Below are 27,210 nucleotides of genomic sequence, written 5' to 3' on the forward strand. Positions count from 1 at the left end.
CCCCCAGCTCTGCAGGGTTTATGTACTGGGTATACACATGAGTCCCTCTTACCAGGATTAAGTCTTCCCCTCCCTTGACTCCTGGGAATCAGCATCTGCTGCCCTTTGGAGAATGATTGTTGACCTCAGACCATGTCGGGAGATGTCTGGTCTACTTGTGATCCACTTAACCTCACACGCTCAGCCTTGCACAGCCATCAGTTTTGAGGCAGTCTCTCTGAAACAGGATTTCAGCAATCCCCAAGTCCTGCACACATTGCATCCTCAGAGCTGCATCCAGCTGCATGCGTGCTGCTTACCCTGTGCTGGACGCTTGCACTAGGGCTTTCTTCCTAAAAGAGTCTGGCCTGGTTCTCTCTCCTGGGATCCCAGAATCCTGTCCTCTACTGGGAATTTTTACCTCCACCATGACACCCAGCCTGACACCTGTCTCTTGTCTCAGCCTCAACTCTGCCTTAACTCTACCCATTGTCCGTGGTTTGCCATCGCAGCCCCATGCTTCCTTCTCTCAGAGAAACCTCCATGGGCGAGGGTTCTCTGGAGGGCATCTGAATGCCTGTCCGTGCCTGAAGTCCCGTGGCTCCTCTTGGAATCCTCCTCCCATTGAAGCTGCTTCTGGATTTTGGATTCTTCTGAGAGCGTGATACTCCTCCTGCTGAGGAGTGTGCATTACATGGTTATGGAATTGCTGAGAGCAAGTTACCCAGCAAAGGGGCCATGGGACATAACTCAGGAAGACGTGACCCTGGCCGTGTTCTTGTGTAATGTGCTGCATCTGAGTTCAACTCAGATGCTTAGGAGGCTTCAGCTTAAAACTTCCTAGAAATCAAAATGTGCAACTCTGTGGAAGGGGCTGGAATTGGAAAATTCCATTTACCTCTCTGTGCAAATATTGGTGGTGCCTGTAGTCCCCTGAGTTCTATCCATAGCTCGTGAGTCATGTGGGGTTGACCAGGGCCTAGCAAAGGCCCCTTTTCAAGGCCCCATGCTCAGTCCATATCCAGCCAGGGTTTTTATTCATTCTTTCTTGCAACGAGTCAATTATTGAGCATCAGTTATATGTCAGGAACTTCTGCTGGACACAGAGGATACTTAAGTGACCAAGATAGGTAGGTCTTTGTTCCCATGTTGTATACTTAGCAGAAGGACAGAGGGAGGAAGGACGTTAAGTAAGTAACTAATATTAAGTAAGTCACTAGTATAATTTCAGATAGTGATGTGTTGTGAATATAGTAAATGTGAGGGACGGATGTGGAGGGGCTTCCTGGATAAAGTGGTCAGGGAGATATCTTTTTTTTTTTTTTTTGGTGGGTGGGGGGCGGTGCGCGGGCCTCTCACTGTTGTGGCCTCTCCCGTCGCGGAGCACAGGCTCCGGACGCGCAGGCTCAGCGGCCATGGCTCACGGGCCCAGCCGCCCGTGGCACGTGGGATCTTCCCGGACCGGGGCACGAACCCGCGTCCACTGCATCGGCAGGCGGACTCTCAACCACTGCGCCACCAGGGAAGCCCTCAGGGAGATATCTTTGAAGATGTGGTCTGAGCTGAGATCTGAGTCGTAGAAGGAGTTCACTGTGTGAAGGGCTGGGGAGGGGGCATGCTAGGCAGAGGAAAGGGCAAGTGCAGAGGCCCCGGTGGGATCCGCTTGATGCTGCCGGAGTATCCTGAGCACGGGGAACATGGGGGAAAGTGTTTCTGAGTGAAAGGGAAGCAGGGCCCTGGACATCATTGTGAGTGGTTAGTTTTTTTTTTTAACTTATCAAACTGTGTAATTTATTATTTTTTAATTGAAGTATAGTTGATTTACAATGTTGTGTTAATTTCTGCTGTGCAGCAAACTGTTTCATTTTTTTAATATATATGTATTCTTTTCCATTACAGTTTATCACTGGATGTTGAATATGGTTCCCTGTGCTATATACTAGGACCTTGTTGTTTATGCATTCTGTATATAATAGTTTGCATCTGCTAACCCCAGACTCCAATCCATCCCTCCCCATGCCCCTCCCCCTTGGCAACCACAAGTCTGTTCTCTATGTCTGTGAGTCTCTTTCTGTTTTGTAGATAAGTTCATTTGTGTCATATTTTAGATTGTGAGTGGTTAGATTTTTTTTAAATTAATTAATTTTATTTTTTCCTGCATTGGGTCTTCGTTGCTGTGTGCGGGCTTTCTCTAGTTGTGGCGAGCAGGGTCTACTCTTTGTTGTGGTGCACGGGCTTCTCATTGCGGTGGCTTCTTTTGTCATGGAGCATGGGCTCTAGGTGCGTGGGCTTCAGTAGTTGTGGCACACGGGCTCAGTAGTTGTGGCTTGCGGACTCTAGAGCACAGGCTCAGTAGTTGTGGCGCACGGGCGTAGTTGCTCCGCGGCATGTGGGATCTTCCCGGACCAGGGCTCGAACCCATGCATTGGCAGGCGGATTCTCAACCACTGCGCCACCAGGGAAGCCCCATGACTGGTTAGATTTTAATCTAAGTGTAGGGAGGCACCACTGGAGGAGTTTATGCTGGGGATTGATACGATCTCATTTAATTGTTAAAAGATTACTTTGGCTGTTATGTGGAAGAGGGGTTGAAGGGAGAATAGAGAAGAAGTCAGGAGAACTATGACAAAGAAAGTTCTAGAGGCATGTGAGAGATGATGATATCCTGGACCAGGTAGTAGAGAGACATTGATTCACCATCCGACGTGTTTACTGAGCATATATGCTCCATGCCAGACTCTAGTCCGGGTTCATGGAAGTGAGTAAGGACAGATTCATTCTTTGCCCTCATGGGCTTCCAGTGATGTGAAAGAGACTGAAAATAAAACAGTCAGGTAATTATCTGGTCTATAACAGACGGTATATTAGTCAGCTAGGGCTGCCATAACAAAATACACAGACTGGGTGGCTTAAGCAGGATTTTATTTTCTCACAGTCCTGGAGGCCCCAAGTCCAAGATGAAGGTGGCAGGTTTGGTTTTGTCCGTGGACTCCCTCCTTTGTTTGCAGACGGCCCCCTTCTCACTTTGTCCTCACATGGTCTTCGTGTGTCCCAATTTTCTTATAAGGACATCAGTCAGATTGGGTTAGAGCCTGCCCTAACAGCCTCATTTTAACATAATCACCCCTTTAAAGTCTCAGTCATCAAATACAGTCACAATCTGAGCTGTTGAGCATTAGGGCTGCAACCCGTGAATTTTGGGGGGATACAGTTCAACCCATCACAGATGGTAAGCAGACTATGAAGAAACATAGAGCTTAGAGATGGAGAGAGGTAGTGGACAGATTAGAGATGAATTTAGGAGGTAGAGCCCACTGGTCCTAAGTGATGGGATTAGAGTAGGAGCCAGAGGCATCAGAAATGGTGCCCTGCTAGGTTTCTGGCTTCATCACCTGGATGGTGTGATTCTGGGGAGGAGGTGTGTGTGACCTTTCATGGTTCCCACTATGCATGGGTCCTGGAGGCTGCTCGTGGGCTCGCAAGTCACGCAGTCTGCTAGTAGCTTCTGAACTGTGCTTTGGCCTGACAGTGCTTTTCCCCCAATCCCAGCCTTAATGCGTTTATGACTTCACTCATAGCTTGTTAAAAACTTAACACTATTAAAAGAATGCCTCCTCTTTAGGTCCTCAGGCTTGTAACTCTCCACTCCAGTTCCCTAAAACATTTTTTAAAAATTAAGGTATGGTCAGAGTTTATCAATAAGCGATTCCACTAAGTATTCCAAGAGTTCCAGGGGGCTTAGTGCATGATTTGCTGTTGTGTTCTCGATCGATTTGAGCTGAAGTTACGACTTTAAACAGTTGCCTGTCAGCTTCTAAAACAGTGACCAGAAGATAAGTGTGATACTCAACAGAAATTATTTTCTCCTACAAACTGAGACCTCTCATCTATATTTTATGGCCCATTTAACATTTTTGTGTTATTCTGCAAATATTTTAGCCATAGTTACCCTCTGCCGCCGTGTCTCCGTGTCAGCCATTAGCAGGGCCACTACGGTTATAACTGTGGACGATAAATGTCAGCACGATTTTCCACTCAGTTTCAAAGTTTCTAGCTCCTAGGTTGACTTTTAGAATTGTTTAAACTTCTTTTTTTTCCCATCACAACCTTGTGGGGCCATGTCACCGAGCCCACGGTCTGCAGCACGTTTATGATGTATGTAGTGCACTTTCTCCGCAATTGTGTGGCTTCCTACTGAGCACTGTCAGGTTTAAAGAGCGAGATAAAGGGCACAATAATACGTCTTCAGATGATGTACTGACATCTGCAGGAGTGTAAATGTCACCAACATCAAGGCTTTTTGCCCCAAACGCACAGCCAGTTTTCTGTTAACCCCATTCCGCAGGGTCCCATTTTGGGGGCGCTGGGTCTCAGCGGGGAGTGAGTGTGGGATGCTTAAAACCCCGAGCTGGTGGCTGGTCTGGGCCCCAAGGTCGTCTGTGCTTGGCCGAAGGTTGGTGAGTTGAAGCATTAAGTAAGTGGGATGATTGCTTTCCTGGAGCTGTAGATGCTGGGTGCAAATCGCAGCTGGGAGTGGACTGGGGTGGGGGTGGGGGGATGGGAGGAGGATTGGGGAGGCCAGCTCAGAGAAGTGTACCAAACAGATCCCCAACATAAGGTCCTCTCAGAGAGAGAGAAAGAGATCTGTCGTGAGCTGGAGATGAAGCCAGGGCTCAAAGAGTAAGGGCATGTGGAGAGGGTGCTAAGCAGGAGGGTGGTGGTCCGGAAAGGTCACCGTGTTGAGGACCACGATCTAGGGCTAGTGTGCACGTGATACAACAGCATGATGCCTAGAGGGGTGCGGACATCCCTGGTTTTATGGGTTCAGACCAGGCAAGACTGGCCAGTGGAAATTGTTCCATAAGAGCTATGTAACGGAGACAGCCAACTAGAAGAGCATGCCTGCAGTCGTGTTTTGTTAAGTCTACATAGTGTTTTAATAAATTCAGTCAAGATTTTAGAATGAGGGCTTTCACCTAAGGCTGGATTTCTTACTTGCCTTGAGAAATCAGATGATTGGCTACCCTGAGCACAACACTGTCGCATGGCCTCTGTCTGCTGGATTTAGGGAACTGCTAGCTTCCCCCTGCGTATGGGGCATGGGGTCTTTATCCAGTTCCCCTAAGTCCCCACCACTCCTTATTGCCTCCTCATTGCTGAGGCTGGTGTCAGATACCAGTTATTAGTGTGCTTGTGATGTTGCTTTTCTGGTACAGAGAAATCTTTACTTTACCCAAGTCTCTATGAAAGGTGGGAAAATGAATAAGGGGGCAAGGAGGTGGCAGTTTTGTTTTTGTTTGTTTTACAGCTGAACCACTTTGTTCCTTTACATAACTGTCTGGCTCCTGAAGGCGCGTACTTTCAACATCTCTGCTCTCTGTAAACCCTCAGTGTTTCACCAGAATTATTAACACCAGGGGCCATTAAACCTCTGAATTCTCTACCACTGTACCTAGAAGGGAGGGAGGAAGAGGGATTGCAGATGAAAGAATCAAGGCAAGAGGTCTGCTAGAAAGGCGTCAGAAGCAAGCAGGAAAGGGAATTCCCTGGTGGTCCAGTGGTTAGGGCTCCCTGCTCTCACTGCTGAGGGCCTGGGTTCAATCCCCGCTTGGAGAACTAAGATCTCACAAGCTGCGCATGGTGTGGTCAAAAAAAAGAAAAAAGAGAGAAGCAAGCAGGGGACATTGATCCAGAGACAATTCATTTCTAGTTGCACAAGTCCCAGAGGTTGAACCATTTGCCCAGGGTCCCCAAGGGTGAGGGGAGATATCCTTTTGTAAAAACCCAACACAAAGCCTCCCAACGTTGGAACTAAGATTCTGTAGCCCCTCCTTACCAGGGAGTAGATGTTCCTTCCCGCTTCAAACAGGTAGCATAAAGGGGCTTACAAGGTTTACTCTATTCCCACTTAAAAATGGACTTGAACTGCTAGTTCCAAAAATAACTTTACAGAATTATACAGGAGAGCAAAAAGGAAAAAATTTCAGACAATCAAAGCAGCATGGGGCTTCCCTGGTGGCGCAGCAGTTGAGAGTCTGCCTGCTAATGCAGGGGACACGGGTTCGAGCCCTGGTCTGGGAGGATCCCACATGCCGCGGAGCAACTAGGCCCGTGAGCCACAACTACTGAGCCTGCGCGTCTGGAGCCTGCGCTCCGCAACAAGAGAGGCCGCAATAGTGAGAGGCCCGCGCACCGCGATGAAGGGTGGCCCCCGCTTGCCACAACCACAGAAAGCCCTCGCACAGAAACGAAGACCCAACGCAGCAAAAATAAAAGTAAATTAAAAAGTTTGTGCTGAACTGTGTGGAGGAGTTCGGGCTTTCTGAGCATTGGCTGTCCTGGACTCCTTGTATGGTGCCTCACAGTAAAAAAACGAAAAAACAATAAAAAAATAAAAAAGCAGCATGACGTTTGTCAGGTCGACTAGATGCACGAATCTTCAACTCTGAGAAGCCCACAATGAGAGGACCTCCCTGGGCCTTGGACTCTTGACGCCATCTAGTCGTGGGGCCCTGGAGGTGGCCTGAGGGGGACTCTGAGCTGTTGTCACTTTGTTTAAAGACCTGAGCAGAAGCTGTATGTGTTTGCACAGCGAGTCTGCCTGATCGTGCCAAGGTCCTGGGCTTTTGCTGAGCATTGCAGGTGGTGACACAGTTTGGTAGAGCAGACAGTTCAAAGTGTGAAGGCCGTGGGGACGAGTGCCAAGGAAAGGAATCTCTTGTGGTAAAATATTCCAGAGCAATGACAAGCGTCTGGAAGGTCAGCACAGCCTTGCCCGTGAGCCCTTTCTTTGGACCCTGGGCTCCAGGTGACACCGTTGACCTCCCCGTTGTCCATGAGGCAAGAGAATGTGCTGGTTAAATGCTGAGTTTGGGGCTAAAATGGACCTGGACTGAATTCTGTTCCTGTCATTAATGCTGTGTAGTGTTGGACAAATTAAACTTGGTGAGCCTTGGTTTCTGCTTCTCTAAAAGAGAAATAATACTAGTGTCTGCTTTAGGGAATATTATAAAGTTAACTTCAATAAAACATGTAAAGCATTTTTCACAGTGCCTGGCATTGGAGGAACTTTCAATAAATGATGTTATTATCATTACTTGTCTGTCTGGATATTTGACTCCCTCTGAAAAGGTGGCCAAAGGCCCTCGTTGAACCTCCTGATCCTCTTAACATCTGTCGGTTTGATCGCATCCCAGGGGTATTTGACGCCTGGTTCATCACTGATTTGGTTGATGTGATAGGGATCGTTGGCACTTTTGTACCTTGATGAAGAAACGCATTCTTCTAGACATAGATTATCAATCCACTCGTCTTTGGAGAGCTCACATAGGCAAGGACGTCTCTCCACAAACAAGAAAGGAGATGAACCCAAGTTACCCAACATAAAACATATGTTTAATTCTAAAACTGATTACCCACGGACACCATGAGTTTCATTTGAAAGTCCTTTCTCCTGTTACGCCAGGTCCCCGGCGTAAATGTCCCACCTGCATCCCATCCCTGGATATCACAGCTTAGAGTGAAGAGCGCAGACTCTGAATGTGTCTTGAATTCTCGGTGCCTTGCGTCACTCACTGTAAAATAGAGATAATACCACCACCGACTGCGCTGGGTTAAGTGAGTTACTATGTGTAGACGCTGCCGTGACACCAATCACGTAACCTTCATTCACTCAGTGCTCACTGCTAGTGTTCTCCTCCACCTGTTCTCCGTCCTCCCCTCTTTGCCCCCTTCACGATCCGCATCATCACCAAGGCCAGGTGTGCAAGTCTCAGGCCCAGAGGTGCTTCACTTCAGTTTTCTTCTTTCTGCTCACCCAGGTCCACAGGGAGATATCTTCTGGGGTGACCCCCACCCCACCCCTCCAACTTCCTTTTGCAGACATGGCGGTATTACCCAGCAGCTAATAATATGGATTTTGAGGCTCTCAGAGACATGGATTCGTGTCTTGCCTTCCCCAGTTTCTGGCTGTCTGACCATGACAAACTGTGTAACCCTTCAGAGCATTAATTTTCTGATTGGTGAAACGGAGTTACTGCCCACCTTGTGGGTTTTTGTGAGGTTTAAGTGAGATGATGCATGTAAATGTCTTAGAACAGTAACTGGATCATAGGAAGTGATCAATCAACAGTAGCTTTTCACCGAGCCAGACCATCTCGTAAGCACAAATTCCCCCCTGCCCAGTGCCCATCCTGAGCTCCCACCCACCGACAGGGCCATGGTCAGGCTGTTGAATTCTGTCCTCATATACTTTTTGGCTTCTCTCTTAGGAAAAGCACCCCATTTTCTGCGGCTCCAAAATGTCGAGGTGAACGTGGGGCAGAATGCCACCTTTCAGTGCATTGCTGGTGGAAAGTGGTCTCAGCATGACAAACTTTGGCTCCAGGTAAGGATGGGAGGGGCCTCCTGCTCATACCTGCCCACCCCTTGGGAAGGGAAGAAAGTGTGTGCTGTGATAAAGGGCTTGGTGGGGGAAGGGGAAGGGGTATTTTTTATGTCCCTCTGCTCCTTGGATGATACTCTGCCTCCATGATCTTGTTAAATCTTAACTCTAATTCTGTTATGTAGGCATCAGTATTCCCCATTTTACAGATGGAGAAACTGAGGTCAGAAACATAAAAGTGCCAGAACTAGAATTTGCAGCTCTGAGCTTTCCAAACTTCTTTCCAACAAACTTTGTCCTTTAAGCCCAGAGTCCCAGGACTAAGGCAAACTGGATATTTTAGGTTCTGGGTCCATTTGCATTTCCATATGGCTTTTTTGTCAATTTCTAATACAAAAAAAAAAAAAAAGGCCTGTTGGATTTTGATGGGGGTTGATTGCGTTGAATCTATAGATCCCTTTGGGGAAACCTGACAGCTTAACAATAATGAGTTTTCTCCTCGTGAACGTGGTATATTTCTTTACTTATTAAGCTCTGTAGTAATTCCACTCAGCAGGGTTTTATAACTTTCGTTGTTCAGGTCTTGTATATCTTTAGTCAGTCTTATCTCTAAGTATCTCCTATTTTTGATGCTACTCTAAAATACATTGAAAGAAAACCCCTCAATTTCTGATTTTTTATTACTAGTATACAGAAATACAATCAACTTTCCTATGTTGATCCTGTACCCTGTAACATTGTTAAACTTAGTATGACTATTTAAATTAGTTAAAATAAATACAGTTCAGCACTCAGATGCCCAGTTGCGCTAGCCACATTTCAAATGCACAATAGCCACATGTATCTTGTGGCTACCATGTTGGACAAATGCAGATAGAGAACGTTTCTGACATTGCAGAGAGTCTTACTGGAGAGCACAGCTCTAGAGAGACATCACCTCCAGTTCAAGGAATCAGGAATATTGCTTGAAAGAAGCTGACTCCTGTTACCTCCAACTTCATATACTTAAAGTTCTCTATCATCTCTTCTGACTCACAGAGTTTGGATGTTGGTCCTTAACCCATGCCCAGCACACTTTGATGGGAGTTCATAGTATCACTTCTCTTCTTGCATTTGAGCCCATTTCCTGCAGTTGGAAAGTCCCTGGGCCGAGAGAGCACATCTAGGAGCTTCTTTTCTTGCTTCCTAGCACAGCAGTAGAATGAAGATAGCAGTAAATAATAACACCTGCTCCTGCCGCTTCCCGGGTCTGCCTGCAGACCACAAGCGAGCACAGGAACTTCCACATGTCACTCAAGTATTACGTAATGCTATTTATTCATTATAATTAGTATTAAAGTGCATCAGGATCCCAAGAAGCTTTGTCATGTCAATGGCGTTGCCTCAGTCGGGTCACAAGAATGAGAAGAGACAGTCACAGTACATTCAGCATCTTTATTTGGGTTTTCCAATGAGCTTATGAACGTTATTGCTACAGTTGTGAGTTGCGTACTCTAAACCTTGAGTCTGTCAGTGGAAGGATGTTAAAGCAGAATGTAATTGAAGTTTTGAAGGAAATAGAAACACATGGTTTAGAACTCTTCCACATCTTATTTATTTATCTACTTTTCAGTGTAAACCAAATCTTATTTCCAGAACGTTTTTCAGATGGCTTACGGTGGGACATACAGCATGACAGGATAGCGTAAATTAAGTGAGGCGACACAAAATAGGAGGAAAATAACACGTCGGAGCTGGTCATGTGCTAAAAACTGCATTTCTGTACCTCTGCTGCTTCCCGGTGGGTCAGAGGCAGAGCCCACAGCACCATGGCCACAGACAGAATAAGGAAAGCTTGTCAGATACACAGTTCACAGTGATGTCCCTGAGAAAATTCTGTCGTTCACACAGAGGCCAGACAGGAATTGTTCCCAGGAGTCCTCATAGAGAAAACAGTCTGTGAGGTAGGGACAGCATTTTCCACCACAGTCTTACTGAGGGCACACAAGTGAGTTTCATAGGCTCGTTTCCCATAGTGATGCTCTGGGTAAAAGCAAGTTGGCGGCGGGGGTGGGTGGGGGGGAGGGAGGTGGGGTGGGCAGTGTGGTATGGCAGAGGTCCCCAGCTCTCTACCATCGCCATCCTGGGATACCTCACGTGTATCTGGAGAGTGAATAGATTGAATAACTATATTTCTTCAAGGGAACCACCAGAAGTGTTATCTCCCTCATCTATATTTCAGGAAACATTGGGAGGTAGATGGCTTACGCGATGCTCTCTGGGAAAATGCCCGCTTGGCCAGTTAAGTCCAGGCTTATATTCAACAGTGTAGTTGGAAGTAGGTCAGCATCTTTCTGTAAGATATGAGACGCTGTCATGCTACCTGCCACCCAAGAGACAATTGCAGCCCTGATCTGAGACGGACGGGCTAAGGCAGCGGCGGATTTCTCACGAGATATTGCTTTGGATTTATTCCAGCGCCTAGAGGAGCTGCCTGCAGACTTGCCAAAGTTGTGGTCCATGTAACAGGCTGGGGCGCCTCAGCCTGAGAATTTCCAAAGTCAGTGAAACAGACACATTGTGGCCAAGAGTCCCCAGGACACCTAGAGCAGGTGTGCCTTTCAACAATGCTATTTCTTGCTGTCGCTTCCAAGATAAGCTGACTATTCCCTAAGTCACCAAATGTGGAAACTTCTTTATCCAGCAGTTTTAGGTCAGGGAAATAAAGGCGGTGCCTTTATTCTCAGAATAGTATGTCAGTTGGTGGACGCGTAGTTGGGGATAAATCCCTGTTGCCTGTTGTAGAGAATGCTTACCTTCTTTTTATAGAGCAGGGATCTACAGCCTGCTTGTCCTTAAGTGCTTTCAGATCATAAATTAATAAGTTAAAAAGGAAGACTACCCGTACCCCTGTTTTGCACCCTCCTGAAGACTTAATGTGCTCTCTAGAAGACTCTGTCTGCTAGTGCCAGCTGTCATGGAATTATAGTGCAAGTTTTGCATAAAAATCAACAGACAGGACCTATGCAGAAATGTGTATACCTAAGCCTAGAACAATTGTAGTCTTTTAGGGAAAAGGTGGATAAAGGCCAGTAAAAGTTATAAACAAGCTCATCTTGTTCTGGGATGATTTCTTCTTGAGGTGAAGCATGTAGTGCCGTGGCCTCCGGTGGAAGGGCCTCATTCGTAACTTGCTGATTCCTTATGTGATGTGTTGTCCTGAGGAATCCAGACTTGTGATTCTTCAAGCATTTTGTTCATGCGAGTAGCTGGTGTGCATCCTGACTGGAATAACTAGTAAGAAAAGCAGCCTACAGTCTGGGGAGCCCTTTTGGAAAAAGGAAAAAAAAAAAAGAGCAATATTCAGGGTACAAGTAGGTGGAACTGTAGTGACAAATCATCGGCATAGCACTGTGAAAATGTACATGGTACATCTTTTCTGGAAGGTAATTTGTCAGTAGCTAGCTAACACTTTTAAATGTACATATTCTTCCGGCAAGTGATTTTACTTTTGGGAATACACCTAAGAAAATAACCAGAGACAGGGAAAAAATGTATATGCAAGTGTGTTCAACGGGATGAAAAACTGAAAACAACCTAAATGCCCAGCAAGAGGGGACTGATTAAGTAAATGGGGCCATTAAATATCAGGTTATAGAAGTCTATTTAATGCCATTTTCACAGTATATATTGAAGTGAAAATAGCAAGTTATAAAACGATATGCCCAATATATTAATTTTATATCAAAACCCAACCATATGTATACACACATATTTACACAAATATATACATACCTCTATAAACATACACATATAACACTATAAAACGCATATCAAGACACTTAATAATTGATTGCGATGGTAGATTATATATGCTTTTTTTTTTATCTTTACTCTTTTCTGTTTCATCCAAAGATGCTAAAATGAATATAGGTAACTAATATTAACAGAAAAAATGCTGTTAAAAGGAGAAAAGTGACCACTTTTTCCCAGGCACAGAATATTCTAAGGATGGTAGGAGCCTTCACAGGGCATAGAATTAGGGGTAGCTATTCCGACAGAAGCGGCAGCATTGGACCCTGTTGAGAATACGGGTAGAGTTACCCTCAGACTGCCCCACCTCATCGCCACCAAGAGATACTGTTCATTAAGGTGGAGGTTTAGAAATATTTTTGTGTGTCACCTGGTCTTTATGGAAGATTGCTGCGGGATCCATGCACTCCTCTGGGGCTCCGGGGCAGGCCCTGTCAGCCCCACCCCAAGGCTGACTTCCAGGTCTCCCTACAAAGGATTCACTCCGTTGGAAGTCTGTACAATGAATAGCGTTCGAAGAGTCTCAGCAATGAGGCCATGTGTCCAAAGCCTCTGCACAGATCTCGGTAGGGCAGCATATGTGTTTAGACAAATCACGGGCGTTGTTACAGGGAACACACCCGAACTGGGCAGCTCCTGCCCTGGGAAGCCATCGGCACAGCAGCGGCCACACCACGGCTGATGAGATAAGCAGACGTGTTGGTCCGCTGCGGCAGAGTCTTCCGGTAAACCTGTTTTCCCGCTCCCCGCAGGGCTACTGCTGGCTCGCAGGGCTGTGAGCGCCCTGGAAGCAGCTCCCCCTCCTGCCTGCATCTCTACCAGGTGTCCCTTCCATGCGGGGCTTCTGCTGAAAACCCAGTGGGCCTCCTACAACTACATACTAAGGAGAAATTCACACCGATACTCAACACAGCTGGCATGTATTGAGTGGTTACACATATGATGTATTAATTCTCACAACCGGTCTTTCAGGTAGATGCTATTTGTAGCCCTGCTTTATAGATGAGGAGACTGAACCTTAAGGGTACATGAGTCAGAGTTACCCAGGTCGTGAGCAGTAGAGGCAGGATTTGAATGCAGGTCTGTGTCTACGTCCTGGGTGGGCTTATCCTTCCATACTCACCTCATAGTCCTGCCCACCTGTATCTCCACTCCAGCCTTTCCTTCCATACAGATGGCTTCCTATTAAAAAAAAAATTCATGTATTTATCACAAAATTACCCACCTCTGATTTTCACTGTACTAGGTACTTAAAGAGATTTGAGGGCTTCCCTGGTGGCGCAGTGGTTGAGGGTTCGCCTGCCGATGCAGGGGACACGGGTTCGTGCCTCGGTCCGGGAGGATCCCACATGCTGTGGAGCGGCTAGGCCCGTGAGCCATGGCCGCTGAGCCTGCGCGTCCGGAGCCTGTGCTCCGCAACGGGAGAGGCCACAACAGTGAGAGGCCCACGTACCACACACACACACACAAAAGAGATTTGAGTCTCTCAAATCTACAAACCAAATTCCAACACCCTTGGGCTTTTCTTCAAATTTCTGCCTTCTAGTCGCCTTCTTACAGCTCTTTTCCCCTTCTTGGCCGCATTGCGTAAATGTGATGTCTACACTTGCAATGTGCCTTTCTTTAACTCCCGCCTCTTCCCAGAGTGGCTCTTGTGAAGGTCACCAGTGCTCTCCTTGTGGCTAAAGCCAGGGGGCAGCGTGGTGGCGGTGGTACTCCTCCCCCTCCCCCCCATCCTCCTTCATTATTATTATTATTCCTTATAGTTGGCTCTTCTTTCAGCATTTGATGCTGCTGACCGCTCCCTCCTTGAAAATCTTCCTGCCCTCTTGGTTCCATGGCACACCTGTCAGCAACTATGAAGGGTCTGAGAGTTTGCCTTATTTGCAAGCAAAGGGGTTAGGCTGCCCGTTGCATGGTTGCATGGATGCTGGCAGGAGACACGAGACTCTTGGGTCAGAGACGAAGGACTTTATTACTCATTACCCTGCAGGCACCACGAGCTTCATGTCTGCAACAGTTTCCCTTGTGCCCCCAAGTCCTGTGAAGATGATGTGAGGGTGGATCCAGGTGGGGTTTACACACAGCAGGTCTGTGTCATAGCTGGGGAGCCCCACGCCTAGGATACCCCAGTCTTTTATTATTACCTTTGAGATATAATTTACAAACCATAAAGTTCAATAAGTCTACCATTTAGTGGGTTTTAGTGTATTTACAGAGTCGTGGCACCATTGCTACATGCTCTGTCTTTCCTTCTTTCCACCTGTAGGGACCCCAGATTAAAACATAGCCCCTGTAGGGCGACCCAGGGGAGGGAAATCTAGCTGGGCTTTGGATTTGCACAGGGTTGGGTTCCCTCAGGTTCGTCTGAAGCTGATGCATGGACCTCATCCTGCTGCATCCTGTGCACCTCCTCTCTGAGGACCGTAGGCAACTCTGACCTGGAGCTGTCCCCTCACACACGTATTCTTTCCTCCTTTACTTTGTGATATTTTTTCTCCCTGTCTTCCCTCAGCCCATCCCCCATTTATGTGCTTCAGGACTGATCCAGCTCATTCCCGCCCCAGCGCATGGGAGCTGGGAGAAAGCGTGGCGCGCAAGGCAGCCCTGCTTCTTGCCCTCGTGGAACTTACCTTTCGGCAGCAGAGACAGACATTTAGCAACTAATCACAGTTACATGTTTTATCACACGTGTGACCAGGCTCCAGGGGGGAAAGGGGTCTGCTGAGGAGGTAGGGAGTAGGGAGAGTGGGGAGGAATTATGAGTCTCAGAGACGTGCCTGCGGAAGAAGTGGCCAGTGAGCAGAGTTCAGAGAGGTGAACTGGAAATAGTCAAAGGGCCACCAGGCTGCACAGGGCGATGGCATGCGTGCAGGCCCTTCACCACCTGCTCATCCTCTTTGCTCAGGGCTGACGGCCCCCTGTAGGGCTTATGCCAGGACCCTCCTGACGCTGCAGGAACTCTGAACCCAGAAATCAACCGTAAATGGGCAGTCAGCCATGCGCGCAGTGGGCCCTTGGGAGGTCTTTAGCGTAGCGAATCAAAAATGATTTATGTCCACTTCTATTTCTTTCAACTTTTAATAAAGAATAATCAAAAGCTCTTCTTTAGAGATTGCCAAAGAGGTGCAAATATGGTCTTAAGAGAATCAATGGGCCAGCTTTTAGCAAGTTTCCAAATGTCATGCCATTGGCGCAGTATGACTAGAAATGAAAAGAATATTTCGAATGAATTGTGGGAAGTTCACGGAAATATTTTCTAGCCAGGAGATTTCTGGAGCAATTAGAATAATTTTCAACTGGAAACGGTGGCCTCATTTTACGTGTGTGTGTGTGTGTGTGTGTGCGCGCGCGCGTGTGTGTGTGTGTGCGCGCGCACACGCACACTTGGCGCTAGGAGCTCAAATCAGCACACGGGAGGTTTCTAGGACCCATGTGTTAGAATATCTCCTGTAAAACAGTCATAATGTCAGTTGCACACAGTTTCCTTTTATTAAAGACAGTAATGTTTCCACTTCTGCCGATTATAAATCAGTTGCAAGTCGGCATGCACTCCGGCATGTCCGGAAATAATGACAGCCATTTTTGCAGGCTGTGTCTTATCTCTTTGTGAAGGGAATAATGTCCTGACACAGGCGCAGAGAGGATGGGGAATTGCAAAATGGTGAGGCTATTATAGATAACTTGATAGTCAATCAGGTAATACTAAAACAGCAGCCTTTCCATGGCCTCAGGTGCTTCTCTCGTCTTCCTTTCTAGATAGTTCCTGAAGATAGAAAGGTTTTTGCCTGGGTGGTGGAAGGATGCACACATGCCAGGGTCAGAAATATTAAAGTGTGGGCATTTGCAGTCCCTACTCCTGTAAAGAGTGTGTGCTCTCAAACCAAGCCGGCTTGTTCCACATAACGTAAAACAAGCTAAGGGAAGGTGGAATTTGAGTTGTTTTAAAAGAGAGAGATAAGCAGATGAAAAAGAAGGAAAAAAAGAGAGGTTTCAAAGGGAACTGTTACCATGATGAATGAGAGAGGCATGGGTATAAAATGGGATTAAGCAGGACCACCGATAAGGCTATAAAATGCCGTTGTTCAGCTTAGAACACATGTGCCCCCTGGGTGGATGAATTGGAAAAAGGTTCGCCCTGTGGGCACATGCAGCTCCAAGGCATATAGCCTGGCACGAAGACAGAGCCTTTGGGCAAAGAAAATAGGTAGCCTTCCTCCAAGTGGGTTCGGTCAGCCTGTGGTCAGGACTCCTGCTTTGCCAGCAGAACAGGGGCTGGATTTGGGTGCCACACCCTTGGCCCATGGCTGGGCACCTTTGGTGCGGTGACCAATTGCTCAGCCTCAGGGAGTGGCCTGGATTTAAGGAATGTGTCCATCCATGTGTTCCGTGATATTATTTGGCCCTGTTCTTTCCAGTGAGGGACTTAAGGTGACATTAGCCTTCAGATCTTGGAGACAGAGGACAAGGCCAGCAGCATCAGTGTCACTCTGGAACTTGTCAGAAATGCAGATTATCTAGCCTCACCCCTGACCTACTGAGTCACTCTGGAGGTGAGCGTTATGCATGCTAAGGTTTGAGAGCCGCTGCTTTAGACGGATGGAGCTGGGGTAAGAAAACCTCACCCAAGCCTAGTAGCACATTGGATATGACACCCCTTCATAATATATTCAGAAAGTCTGCTAGCCAGGAATGCAGGAAGATGCTCTGCCCCTCCTTACATAGATACTTCTGACTTCGAGACCGCTGAGGTTTCTAGAAAGCTAGGCATCGATCACATCAGTTCCCAAACTGTTTTCTGTGGAGCAGTCATTTCCTGCAAGATGGCGTTTGATGTTCTTTGAACAAGCAGAGTGAGTTTCTGGAACACTGCACACTCTACCCGCCTCACACAGAGGCACAGGGTAGCTGTGCGCTGTCGTGCACTGGCTGGCAGCTGGGCAATGTGATTAAGGCCTCAGTGTCTGGAGTCACATCACCTGGGTCCGCATCCTAACTCCATCCCTCAGCAAAGTCATGTTAAGGTTTTGCTCCTCTTGCTATGGTTCATGGACCGGCATCAGCGGTCCATGGGAGCTAGCTGGAAATGAAGGATGTCAGGTCCCCCCACAGACTCAGGGAATCGGAGTCTGCATTTTTAACAAGATTCCCCAGGTGGTTTGTATGCACATTAATTTGAAAAGTACTGTTCTAAACCATGTTGCTTGACCTGTCTGCCTCAGTTTCTTTATCTGGAGAACAGGAATATTCTTAGGACCTATCTCATGCCTTATCATCCCATGAGAATCACCTGGAGGGTCTGTGAAAGCAAAAATGGCCTGGCTCCCCCTATAACAGCTCCTGATTTATTAGGTCCAGAGAGGGGCCAGAAAATTTGCATTTCTAACAGGTTCCCAGGGGGTGCTAATGCAGTAGATCTGGGGACCACACTTTGAGAACCACTGCTTTAGATTATTCTAAAAGCATTGCTCATCCTCTGTTGACCGTGTTTTCCTCCTTGAAGGATGCTATTTCAATACTTGACTTTGTGTTTATGTTTTGCCCTTTTTGCTGTTTTGTTGGAATCTTAACGCCAGCCTGTAAATTCTTCTGGGAAGAAATTATAGCTTCCACATTCCACACTCTCTCATTTTCTGTTTTGTTAAATAATGAGGACATTTCCAGTGCAATTAATAATAGAATAAGGAAAGGGGAAGAGACAACTCAGACTACCAACCCCAATAAACAGCCTCCATAAATGGATATCAGCCCTGGAAATCTATTAAAATTAACATTTCTCACAGGTTCCCGGGCGATGTCGATGCTGGGTCTGGGACCCACCCTTTGAGAAGTACTTTCCTAGGGATTTGAGAAGGATTAAGTGGATTCTATCATGTAAGCCAGGTAACACAGTGCCTAGCACAGACTGAGCACTCGGACATGTTCGTTAATGTGACTTTTACTTAATAAATGCTCAGACAAATCCCATTACTTTGAACAAAATATTTATCAAACTCAGTTATGGAACTTTATTCGCTGGGGGACAGATCGGCTTTTCAGAGGAAGCAGTGCGTTATTGCAGGGGTACTTGAGCTTCCCACATTGTCAGTGATCTATGGAGATCAGTTCCCAGCCCTCTGCCCCCCTTTTTTTTTTTTGACATAGATTCAGGAGCAGACAACCAGCAAATCTCAGGGCAGTGGCTCATGGGCTTTCAGGAGACCCTATGTATAATATACTGGAGGAGGAGATAGAGATAGGAAGGTTCTGGGTAGAATGGATTAAAGCCAGTGCCCCAAACTGCAGGGTACTGTGCGTGTTGGCTGCTAAAGGCTCACAAATCCTCCTTCCCCAGAGAACTGTGCCCTTGGTCAAAGGGGAACCGTTTCTTCCTCCCCCACCTGGCCATGACCTGTGACTGATGGGCGTGGAGTGCAGAAGCTGGCCTCCTGCCTCCTGGTGAGATTAGCTCTGGTACACTTCATGCTCTGGAGCTCTGTGGAGTCAGGCTGAAGCCAGACCCCAGTTTCCACCACATCGTTGCTCAGCTTCTTTCCTCACCCTTTCCTTCATCCCCGTTCTCCCGAGAGCACTCAGTAAATCACCAGGTCTCAGACTCTGCTTCCTTCTGGGGAGCCTAGCCTAAGACACCCTTCTGAGTGCCCAGTGGGAAACTTACTCAATTGATCCATTGACTCAGAGGGGCTAGAAGATGATTCATTTTAGAACCACAGACATAGCTCTGAAAAACTTGCCACAAGAAGAAAGGAAGTGTGCCTGGAACTTTCAGAGGAAGGATATACTTACGGATGAAAAATACTACAGGAGCCAAAAGAAAATTTCCAACAAGCCAAAGGGGTGACGTGGGCCTGAGGGTTTGATAGAATTTTCCACAGGCTTCTATGTGCGTCATCTGTGTCATGCTCCTCTCTGGCTTTTCCCAGGACTTTGACTTCCCTTCACTGTCCTGCTCCTCTTTCCTAGCACCCTAACATCTGCATCCCTGTGCACTTGCATGGCACCTGGTATGATGGCTGGGAAGCTTTACTCTCGCACTTTGCCTCCGGGGTGTGGTCCACTTCAGGCTCCTGGCATCTCCCCTGTACCACCCCTCCCTGTGCCCACTCGAACCTGCTCATCGCCTATGGGCTTAGGTTTCTGAGTCTTTTCCTGTGTCATGAAACCTCCCCTTGTTTGCTTCCCTTGCATTTTCTTTCCTGCCTCTGTCTGGGGCTGAGACAGTGGCTGGCACCTGTGCTTCTTACTCATTCTCTCTGCTTAAATCCCTTCTCCGTGTTGCCACAGCATTCTGGCATCTGAGCCTCTCACCATTCCTGGTCTACTAGAATCCCTCCCGATCTCTGCTCCTGGGCTCCTGGGTGACTGTGCAATTGCTTGCCCTTCCATCTGGGCTCATCTCTCTGAACTTAACCTCCATTTCTCCTTGCCCTGGTCCATCACAGCCCTGTTTCCTATTGTGGCTCTGGGCCCTCCTGCTCGACCCTGTCCTGCTGTTGCCTGCGCCCAGTATGACAGGTGTGATTATCAAAAGGCCTATTTTCTAGAGATTTTATTAGACAACCTGCAATTTCCTATCCTTCCATGGGAGAAAGCCTGGTGGTTCGGGAGCTAAACAGAAGAATCTAAATTGTTCAAGGGGATGCACTGAATCCTCTCTGGTTCTGCTGGAATCTGACATCTTTAAGAAGCAAAGTTAAATAATACTGGAGGAGACACCAAAATAAAATTTAAACATGAAAAATTAATATTTTGCGCTTAATCAGTCCTTGGCCGTTTGTGTTAATTCCTTATTGCTGATGTAAAAAGTTCTGCAAACTTAATGGCTTAAAACAATGCAGATTTATTACTTTACAGTTGTGGAGATCAGAAGTCAGAAATTGGGTCTTACTGGGCTAAAATCAAGGTGTCGGCTGGGCTGGGCTCCTCTGGAGAAGGAGAGGGGAGAATCTCTTCCCTTAACCTTTCCAGCTTCTGGAGACTACCCTGCATTCCTTAGCTCATGGTTCCTTCCCGCACCTTCAAGCCATCAATCACGTCACTCTGACCTCTGCTTCTGTCACCACATCTCCTTCTCTGACTCTGGCCATCGGCCTTCTTCCTCTTCTGCATATAAATCCTCTTGGATAATTCAGGATCTCTCGCCATCTGAAAATCCTTAATCACATCTTCAGAGTCCCTTTTGCCATGTAAGGTGATATATTTACAGATTCCGGGGATTAGGATGTAGACATCTTTGAGGGGCTGTTACCCAGTTTACTCCACTTCACCTGGCTAATTTCATGGTTAATTTAGAGAGCTCCACTAACACCAGGATATACCTTCATGTGTTAAATGTTTTACATGACTTCTCATTTATTCGTCGCAGTAACTCCATAGAGCAAACACCAGTATCAGATCCATTGTTTAAATGAGGAAACTGAAGCCCAGAGAAATGCAGGTGCCTGCACAAGTGGTTTTGGCTTGCGTTTGTTTTCCTGTCAGTTACTGTAACTTGCTGCTGTGAGAAAGGGCCTTATTCAAACTCAGAGTATCACATCTAAGATTCAGGATGGTAAAGACAAAAATGCCTTGCTAGAAATGTTGATTCTAGAAATGTTTAGCAAGTCAGGAGGCTTCAGGGCATGGTGCTAGAAATGAAAATAGCAAAATCCTGCCCTCGGGGAGCTCACAGTCTACAGTGGGAAACACTTGTAGGAAAAAATGTGTGGGAAGTCTGCACCATACATAAGGGAGTGAGGAACTTCCAGAAGGTGTTGTGACAGTCAGGGGCACTTACTGGAGATGCTAACGAGCTGAACCTGTGTGTTTAAGGGAGAGGGAGTATCTCCAGGGAGACAGGAGGCACCAGGCAGAGGAAAAAGCATATGCCAAGGAGGAGAGGTGTTGAAAAGCCCCCCTCCTCACTCTACCTGGAGGGACAGATTGGTCCCTGTGGGGGAGACTCAGAGCCTATGGGTGGTGTACCAGGACACCAGCTGTTTATTATCACTTTGTGGGCTGTGTCTTCACTAACTTACCTGAGTCTGCATTTAGGGAAGCCCTGTGGGTTTTGCTTAAGAGATGAAGGAAAACAGGAGGAAGGTTAAGGGGCCAAGCGCCAACCCCAAATGCAGATGAGAAAGGAGCCAAGGTGTTTAGAAGCGGCTGTGCTCTCTCTTCCTATGGCCAGGCATCCACCCTCTTGAATCAGCTCACTAGCAAAGTTTATTCTTGAATCACATCACTTGCAGAAACCAGCAATGGAGAGTCCTTATTATGGAAAGTCATGGGCCCCAGGGGTGTGGGGACGGGTGGAACTTCCATGCTGGGGTCACTCAGGAGTGTGTGATAATATGATTTCTCCTTCCCTTCCCTCTGTCCTGTAGCAATGGAATGGCAGGGACACGGCCCTCATGGTCACCCGCGTGGTCAACCACAGGCGCTTCTCGGCGACAGTCAGTGTGGCGGACACTACCCAGCGGAGTGTGAGCAAGTACCGCTGTGTGATCCGCTCTGACGGTGGCTCTGGTGTGTCCAACTACGCTGAGCTGATCGTGAAAGGTGAGTGCCACCACCCGTGCCTCTTCCCGGGTGGTTGATTTCACGGGGATCCCTTGGCCCCATCCTTGCATGGTGGGAGGAGTTAAGACTCCCCCGCTTTCTCATCTGGTGTTCCTACACCCATTCCGTAGACTGAAACACAATTTCCAATTCTTCCCATCCACACACATCAAAAAAAACAGAGGAAGTTATTGTGAAATCATGCAATATTACATTGTCATTCAAAGTTGAGTCTTACAGGTAGGATCTGTATATGAAAGCTTGTGGGATATATAACGCAGACGACATCTCCAAATTTGGCTTTATTCTGCATTTAAAGTTAGAGTGAGCCAATGTCCTTGTGCTTTGGTGGCGTTCTATTACAGTGATCAGAGTACAGTTGTTTCTGAGGGACTTTTTATTGAAAACTCTATATAATGACAATATTTTAGAAGGACTTTTGAAATAAATAACCTCCCACCCCACTGGCTTTGATTCATTTTTTTTTTCAATTTTCTTTTTCACCTTGAGGTATCACTGACATGTTTTTCCATTAAAATATGCACATTGTTCCTTTTCTGCTTCTCTCAAGGAGCTCGATAGTCCATTCAGTTTTGAAAGACTGTATAATCTTTGTTACAGTGCTTAACGGTTGTATGCTATTTCATCAAGTGAATCATCCTATTTTTAAAAATCTCCGTCATCATTTAGGTAATTCCAGGTATATTTGTTTTTCTTTTATCTTTCCTTTGTGCATGCAGCGATTAACGCCTCAATTGAGTTCTTCCGAAGAGAATATTTTTATTCTACTAAACCAGGTTATTTCCTTGGATAAATTCCCTAGGGGTAGAGTTGGTAGGCCAAAGAATCTTTACGGATTTTTCTTTGTGTTGCAATATTGCTTTTGCAAAAAAAAAAAAAAAAAAAAACAAAAGAAGAAAAAAAAGGTTTGACAGCTTACACTGGAAAATAGCAGCGTATGGATGTTCTCATTTTCCAGTGTTACGTTCACCGATTAAAATTTTAATCTAACATAATTTAGTGAATGAAATAAGCTGTTTGTCTTAATGCTAGCTGTAGAACGATACCCAGTGTTTTGCAGGTAGAAGCATCGCTCCACCCTCCAGAGGATCGTGAGTTGGTTCCCTTGGTCAAAGGATCGGTTGATGTGAAACCTTGACCTCTCTTTGCTTCTGCATGTCATGGTCGCCTTGTCTGGACTAGTATGAGTCTAGGATCTCTAATCCTAGAGAGTGTGGGATTCTCTCTCCTGTGCTGTCCTGACTCCAGGTGGATATTCACATGGCTGCCCATTTGTCATTAATCAGATCTCAACTTGACTGTCATCATGCCATCTTCTCTGAGAGAACTACCCTCCCCTGACCACCCCCCCCATTCTGGTGGTCACATTCTATTATATCACCTTGTCTCTTTTTCACTCATCACGTTTCCAAATTACGTATTTTTCTTTATTTGTTTACTTGGCAGCGTCCGTCCCCCCCTTTAGGATATAAGCTCTGTGGGGTTTGGGGCATCTTCCATTTGGTTCCTGGTTCACAATCAGTCCCCCGAGCTTAGCTGAGCGCCTGGCGCAAGTGCTGAGCACACGGAACCATCTGAGACAGCCAGCGTTTGACGGTTCTGACCTGCACAGTCGGTCATTTTGTAAGGCTCAACCTTAAAATACTTGTTGAATGGTGGATAAGTGATGGAGTTATTGGCCTCAGCAGGAATGCATTTCATCACTATAATTCTATGAGCACTTAAGCTGAAGATAACACATTGGGTACTTACGAACAGAACAACTAACAGGAAAAAAATCATCTTTATAATAATTTACATCGAGGGCCATTATATACAAAAGAAACCATCATTTTGATCCCATTAGGCTCGTATCTTGGCCTTTTGGTGCCATAAGATTGATTTGTGTGATAAAGTGGCCTTTGCAGGTCTTCCAGATGGTGAATATGTAACTCCTGCGCTGTGCCCTCTGGCACGCTCACGACACACACTCCTTTATGGTGACTCCACACTGGAAAGGAAGCCCACCCTCCCCACCCAGAGAATGGATAGTGTTTTCTCCGGTCTCACCGGCACCTTGCCCATGCCTGGCACAGCATTGGTAATGATTGCATAGGGTGAAGGACTAGGGGGCTACTGTAGGGCTCTGAACTTTTCACCCGCAGACAAGTGGAACCAGAAAATGCTTCATTTAGTCTTATGTCCCCAGGTGTCGAGAAGGAGGTGTGGGAAACCAAATCCAGAGGGCTCTGGGACAGAGGATGAGATTTCCATGGCGAAGCATCATGGCCTTTATTTGGAGGGGTGGCCAGTGTGTCCTAGGACTGTGGTTTATCCTTTGTTGGCTGTGTGTCCTGGGCCAGAGTTCAGCTTGAACTGAGTGGTGTCCTGACCAGGTTTGTCAGTACAATCCAGGAGCTAACACTGCTCTGTCCCCTCCCCACCCCAGCCCTTCCTGCTCCATTTTAAGGGATGCCCTGGATGGCCTCCTTCAGAGGTCTCCTTCAGGGTGGGCGATGGTGGGTTTGTGCTCCTGGTGACCGGGTCCCGTTTTGTTATACCTTACTGCAATCCTTTATGGAATATCACATTTTTTTTAGTGCCCATTTTTCTTCCTGCTTGCTTTTTTTTTCCTTTTTATATTCAATTGGTGGTAAGCTCGAAGCTGGGCCCCTTGAATGTAGAAGTCCCTGCACATCCGAGACCTCATGTAGTCCTGAGTTTGGCTCTGCACCTTGGTTTTATTTTAGTTCATTTTACGGCTGTGAGAACAGTCACAGCCAGGTTGAGAAATAGAGACAGGTCTTAGGGGCAGAGCTAGGATTGGACCAGGAGCTAGATCATGCTGTTTTGGCAACACCTGGAGCGCCTGAGGGTTGTGGCCTTGTCAGTGCATGGTAGCATGATGTCATGAACAGTGTCGAAAGTGTCCAGATAGCAGACAGGGTTCATGACAGGGGTCCCCCGACCTGTTGCTAACTTGCCTTTTTAACTCATGCATCACCCTCCCACTACTCCCCACCTTTCTGGAGTGGGGTACTAACTGACAGATTTGTGGAGAAATGGATTTAACCCTTCCCGACACACACACACACACACACACACACACACACACACACACACACACTCTCTCTCTCTCTCTCTCTCTCTCTCTCTCTCTCTCTCTCTCTCTCTCTCTCCCTCTCCCTCTCTCCCTCTCTCTCCCTCTCTCTCTCTCTCTCTCTCTCTCTCTCTCTCTCTCTCTCTCTCCCCCTCTCTCCCTCTCTCTCTCTCTCTCTCTCTCTCTCTCTCTCTCTCTCTCTCTCTCTCTCTCTCTCTCTCTCTCTCTCATAAAAAGCTAATGGTACCCAAGCCAAACAAGACAGTGAAAGACAGGGGACACCCAGAGGCAGCAGCAACCAGAGGAAGCCTGTCACCCTGGAGTGTGTGGCCAGGAACCCACCTGAAGGCAGCAAACCAGAGCATTGGGGGGAAAGTGCTTTATGAAGAATGACTCATGCACATCTTAGAGCCCCTTTTTGTGGCTGAGCCAGAATGCTTAAATACTTTAACACTGAAGTATTTGCACTTGTTAAAAACAAACAACAAAAAAAACGGAAAAAAATAGAAATCTACCTTCTTTCAGGGAAGGGAGAAAATCTGAGAAAGAAGACTGTTCTCAAAGGCCAAGCGCTCTCCCAGGGGATGGGGCTGCTCCCCAAATTGAATTTCCTGTTCCTGGTTTACGCATCACACACATCGTGTGGGCCGAGTGGCAGGGAGCTGACAGACACTGGGGCGTCACAGGAAGAAGACCATCCCTGGGCAGCATTTTTTCCAGGTTTCCTCCGTTTAGTTCCACTTCAGAGACAGGAAAGGACCCTGGAGCTGAGATGCCCGGGTTTGAATCCTGGCCCCTTCTCATCCCAGCTCAGTGACCTTGAACATCAACCTCTCCCAGCTTCAGCTGGTTTATCTGGGGGTGGAGGTATAGCATTACCTCCCTCAGGGGTGTGTGTCCTGAGGATTACGTAAGACAGTGGCTGTAAGAGTTCTTAGAAGAGTGCCTGGCCTACTGAGCTATAAGTGTTTGTTAAATAAAATAAATGACTTGGGGTGGGTGGGGTTTCCCCCGTAAGGAAGTAAAAGGTGGTGACGGCCCTGAGTGGGTGGTGGGGCAGGACACCTGGCCCAGGTGCGGATTTGATTGCGATCGGTGTGGCCCTGGAGAGATCCCTTAAGGCCTCCTCTGCAAAGAGGGCACTGGCGCTTTCCCCCATGTGCTGAGCATACGGAGAGAGAGGGAGGGATATCAAGGAGGGGGCCAGCATGTGGACTTGGGAACAGTTGGGTCGTTAGACTCCCTGGGTGCCCTTCTGTATCTACCACCGGTGAGTCAGGTTTCTGGACCAAAAGAAAAGTAGCTGGTCCTGCTTGTGCTCAGCCGCCTGACCACATGGGGCCCGTCCGCCTGGCGTCGCTCCTTCAGAACTTGGGCCATGCAGGGATTAGGAGGTTACGGGACCCCTCAGCGCCCAAGGGTGCCAGGAGCTGGAGGCCCCTCTGGTGGCATCTGTGGCAGGTGCTTGTGCTGGGCCAAGCCGTGGAAGGTGGAGACTCGGGCTGGGTCTCTGTCTTTCCCTAGGCAGGTGTGTCCGTGGCTGACTGGCTTGTGGCTCATGTATTATCCTGGGGTTGTGAGCAGCAGTGCTTCAGAAGATGCCACCTCACTTGAGTGTAGGTAATACCAAATTCTCAGGGCCACACACCGATCAAAGTGAAAGCAAATTGGAATAACTTAATTCCAAAGAACTGTTTACTGAGTTGTGGTAGTGTACCTGGGTATACATTAGATTACTCTGTAATTGAGGTTTTGCTTGTTTGACAATCTGGCCTCTCAACCTACCTGTTCCAGACTAGTGCTCATAAACGCACTAATTCTCTCCCTGTTTCTGGGTTTCTTAACGTCTTCGATTTCAAGGTGTTTTAGTTTATCCCAAAGACAGGTGTCTTCAAAAATGCAGATGTGGTCTTGATGAAAATTTTCTAACTCATCAAAAATGTGTTGTTGGTGGTGATTTTTAAATTTGCCTTCTAACTCCATTTAACAACCTGCCATGGGTTCAGAACCTTCTTACCAATATGCAGGTTGGTGCCTAGAAGGAATCCAGTCCTGGTGCTGAGAGTCAGATGTTCTGATTTAAGTACTGATACGACTTCCTATCAAGGCAGCTGGGTAGGGTCAAGAGCATGGATTTTGGGTGTAAACATCCCGGGTTTCAGTCTCGGCCCTGGCCCCAGCTGTCTGTGTCTTCAGGCAAATTATGTATTCACTCCAAGCCTCAGTTTCCTCATCTGTTCAGTAAGGGTAAACATAGCTAATTGGATCCTTATTAGAGGGAGACAATATATGTATAGATCCCAGTAAAAGTAGACACCCACCCACTTATATCTGTAACTATCACTAATCACATTTTACTGTTATTGAGGGGATATTGACCAAATACAGTGTCCGTTTGTCCTTGTTCTGCTTCTTG

At 47.1% G+C, this 27,210-nt stretch overlaps 1 protein-coding gene across 1 annotated transcript in view; it reads left to right on the plus strand.

The window, feature by feature from the left end:
* PTPRT (protein tyrosine phosphatase receptor type T) overlaps positions 1-27,210 on the plus strand; it is a 1,078,581-nt gene that overhangs the window by 399,972 nt on the left and 651,399 nt on the right. Inside the window, 2 exon segments of the mRNA XM_079943946.1 lie at positions 8,250-8,365; positions 21,520-21,694. Of these exon segments, the coding sequence (XP_079800072.1) occupies positions 8,250-8,365; positions 21,520-21,694 (291 nt within the window).

The sequence above is a fragment of the Stenella coeruleoalba genome (assembly GCF_951394435.1).
Source record: "Stenella coeruleoalba genome assembly, chromosome: 15".
Lineage (NCBI taxonomy): Eukaryota > Metazoa > Chordata > Mammalia > Artiodactyla > Delphinidae > Stenella > Stenella coeruleoalba.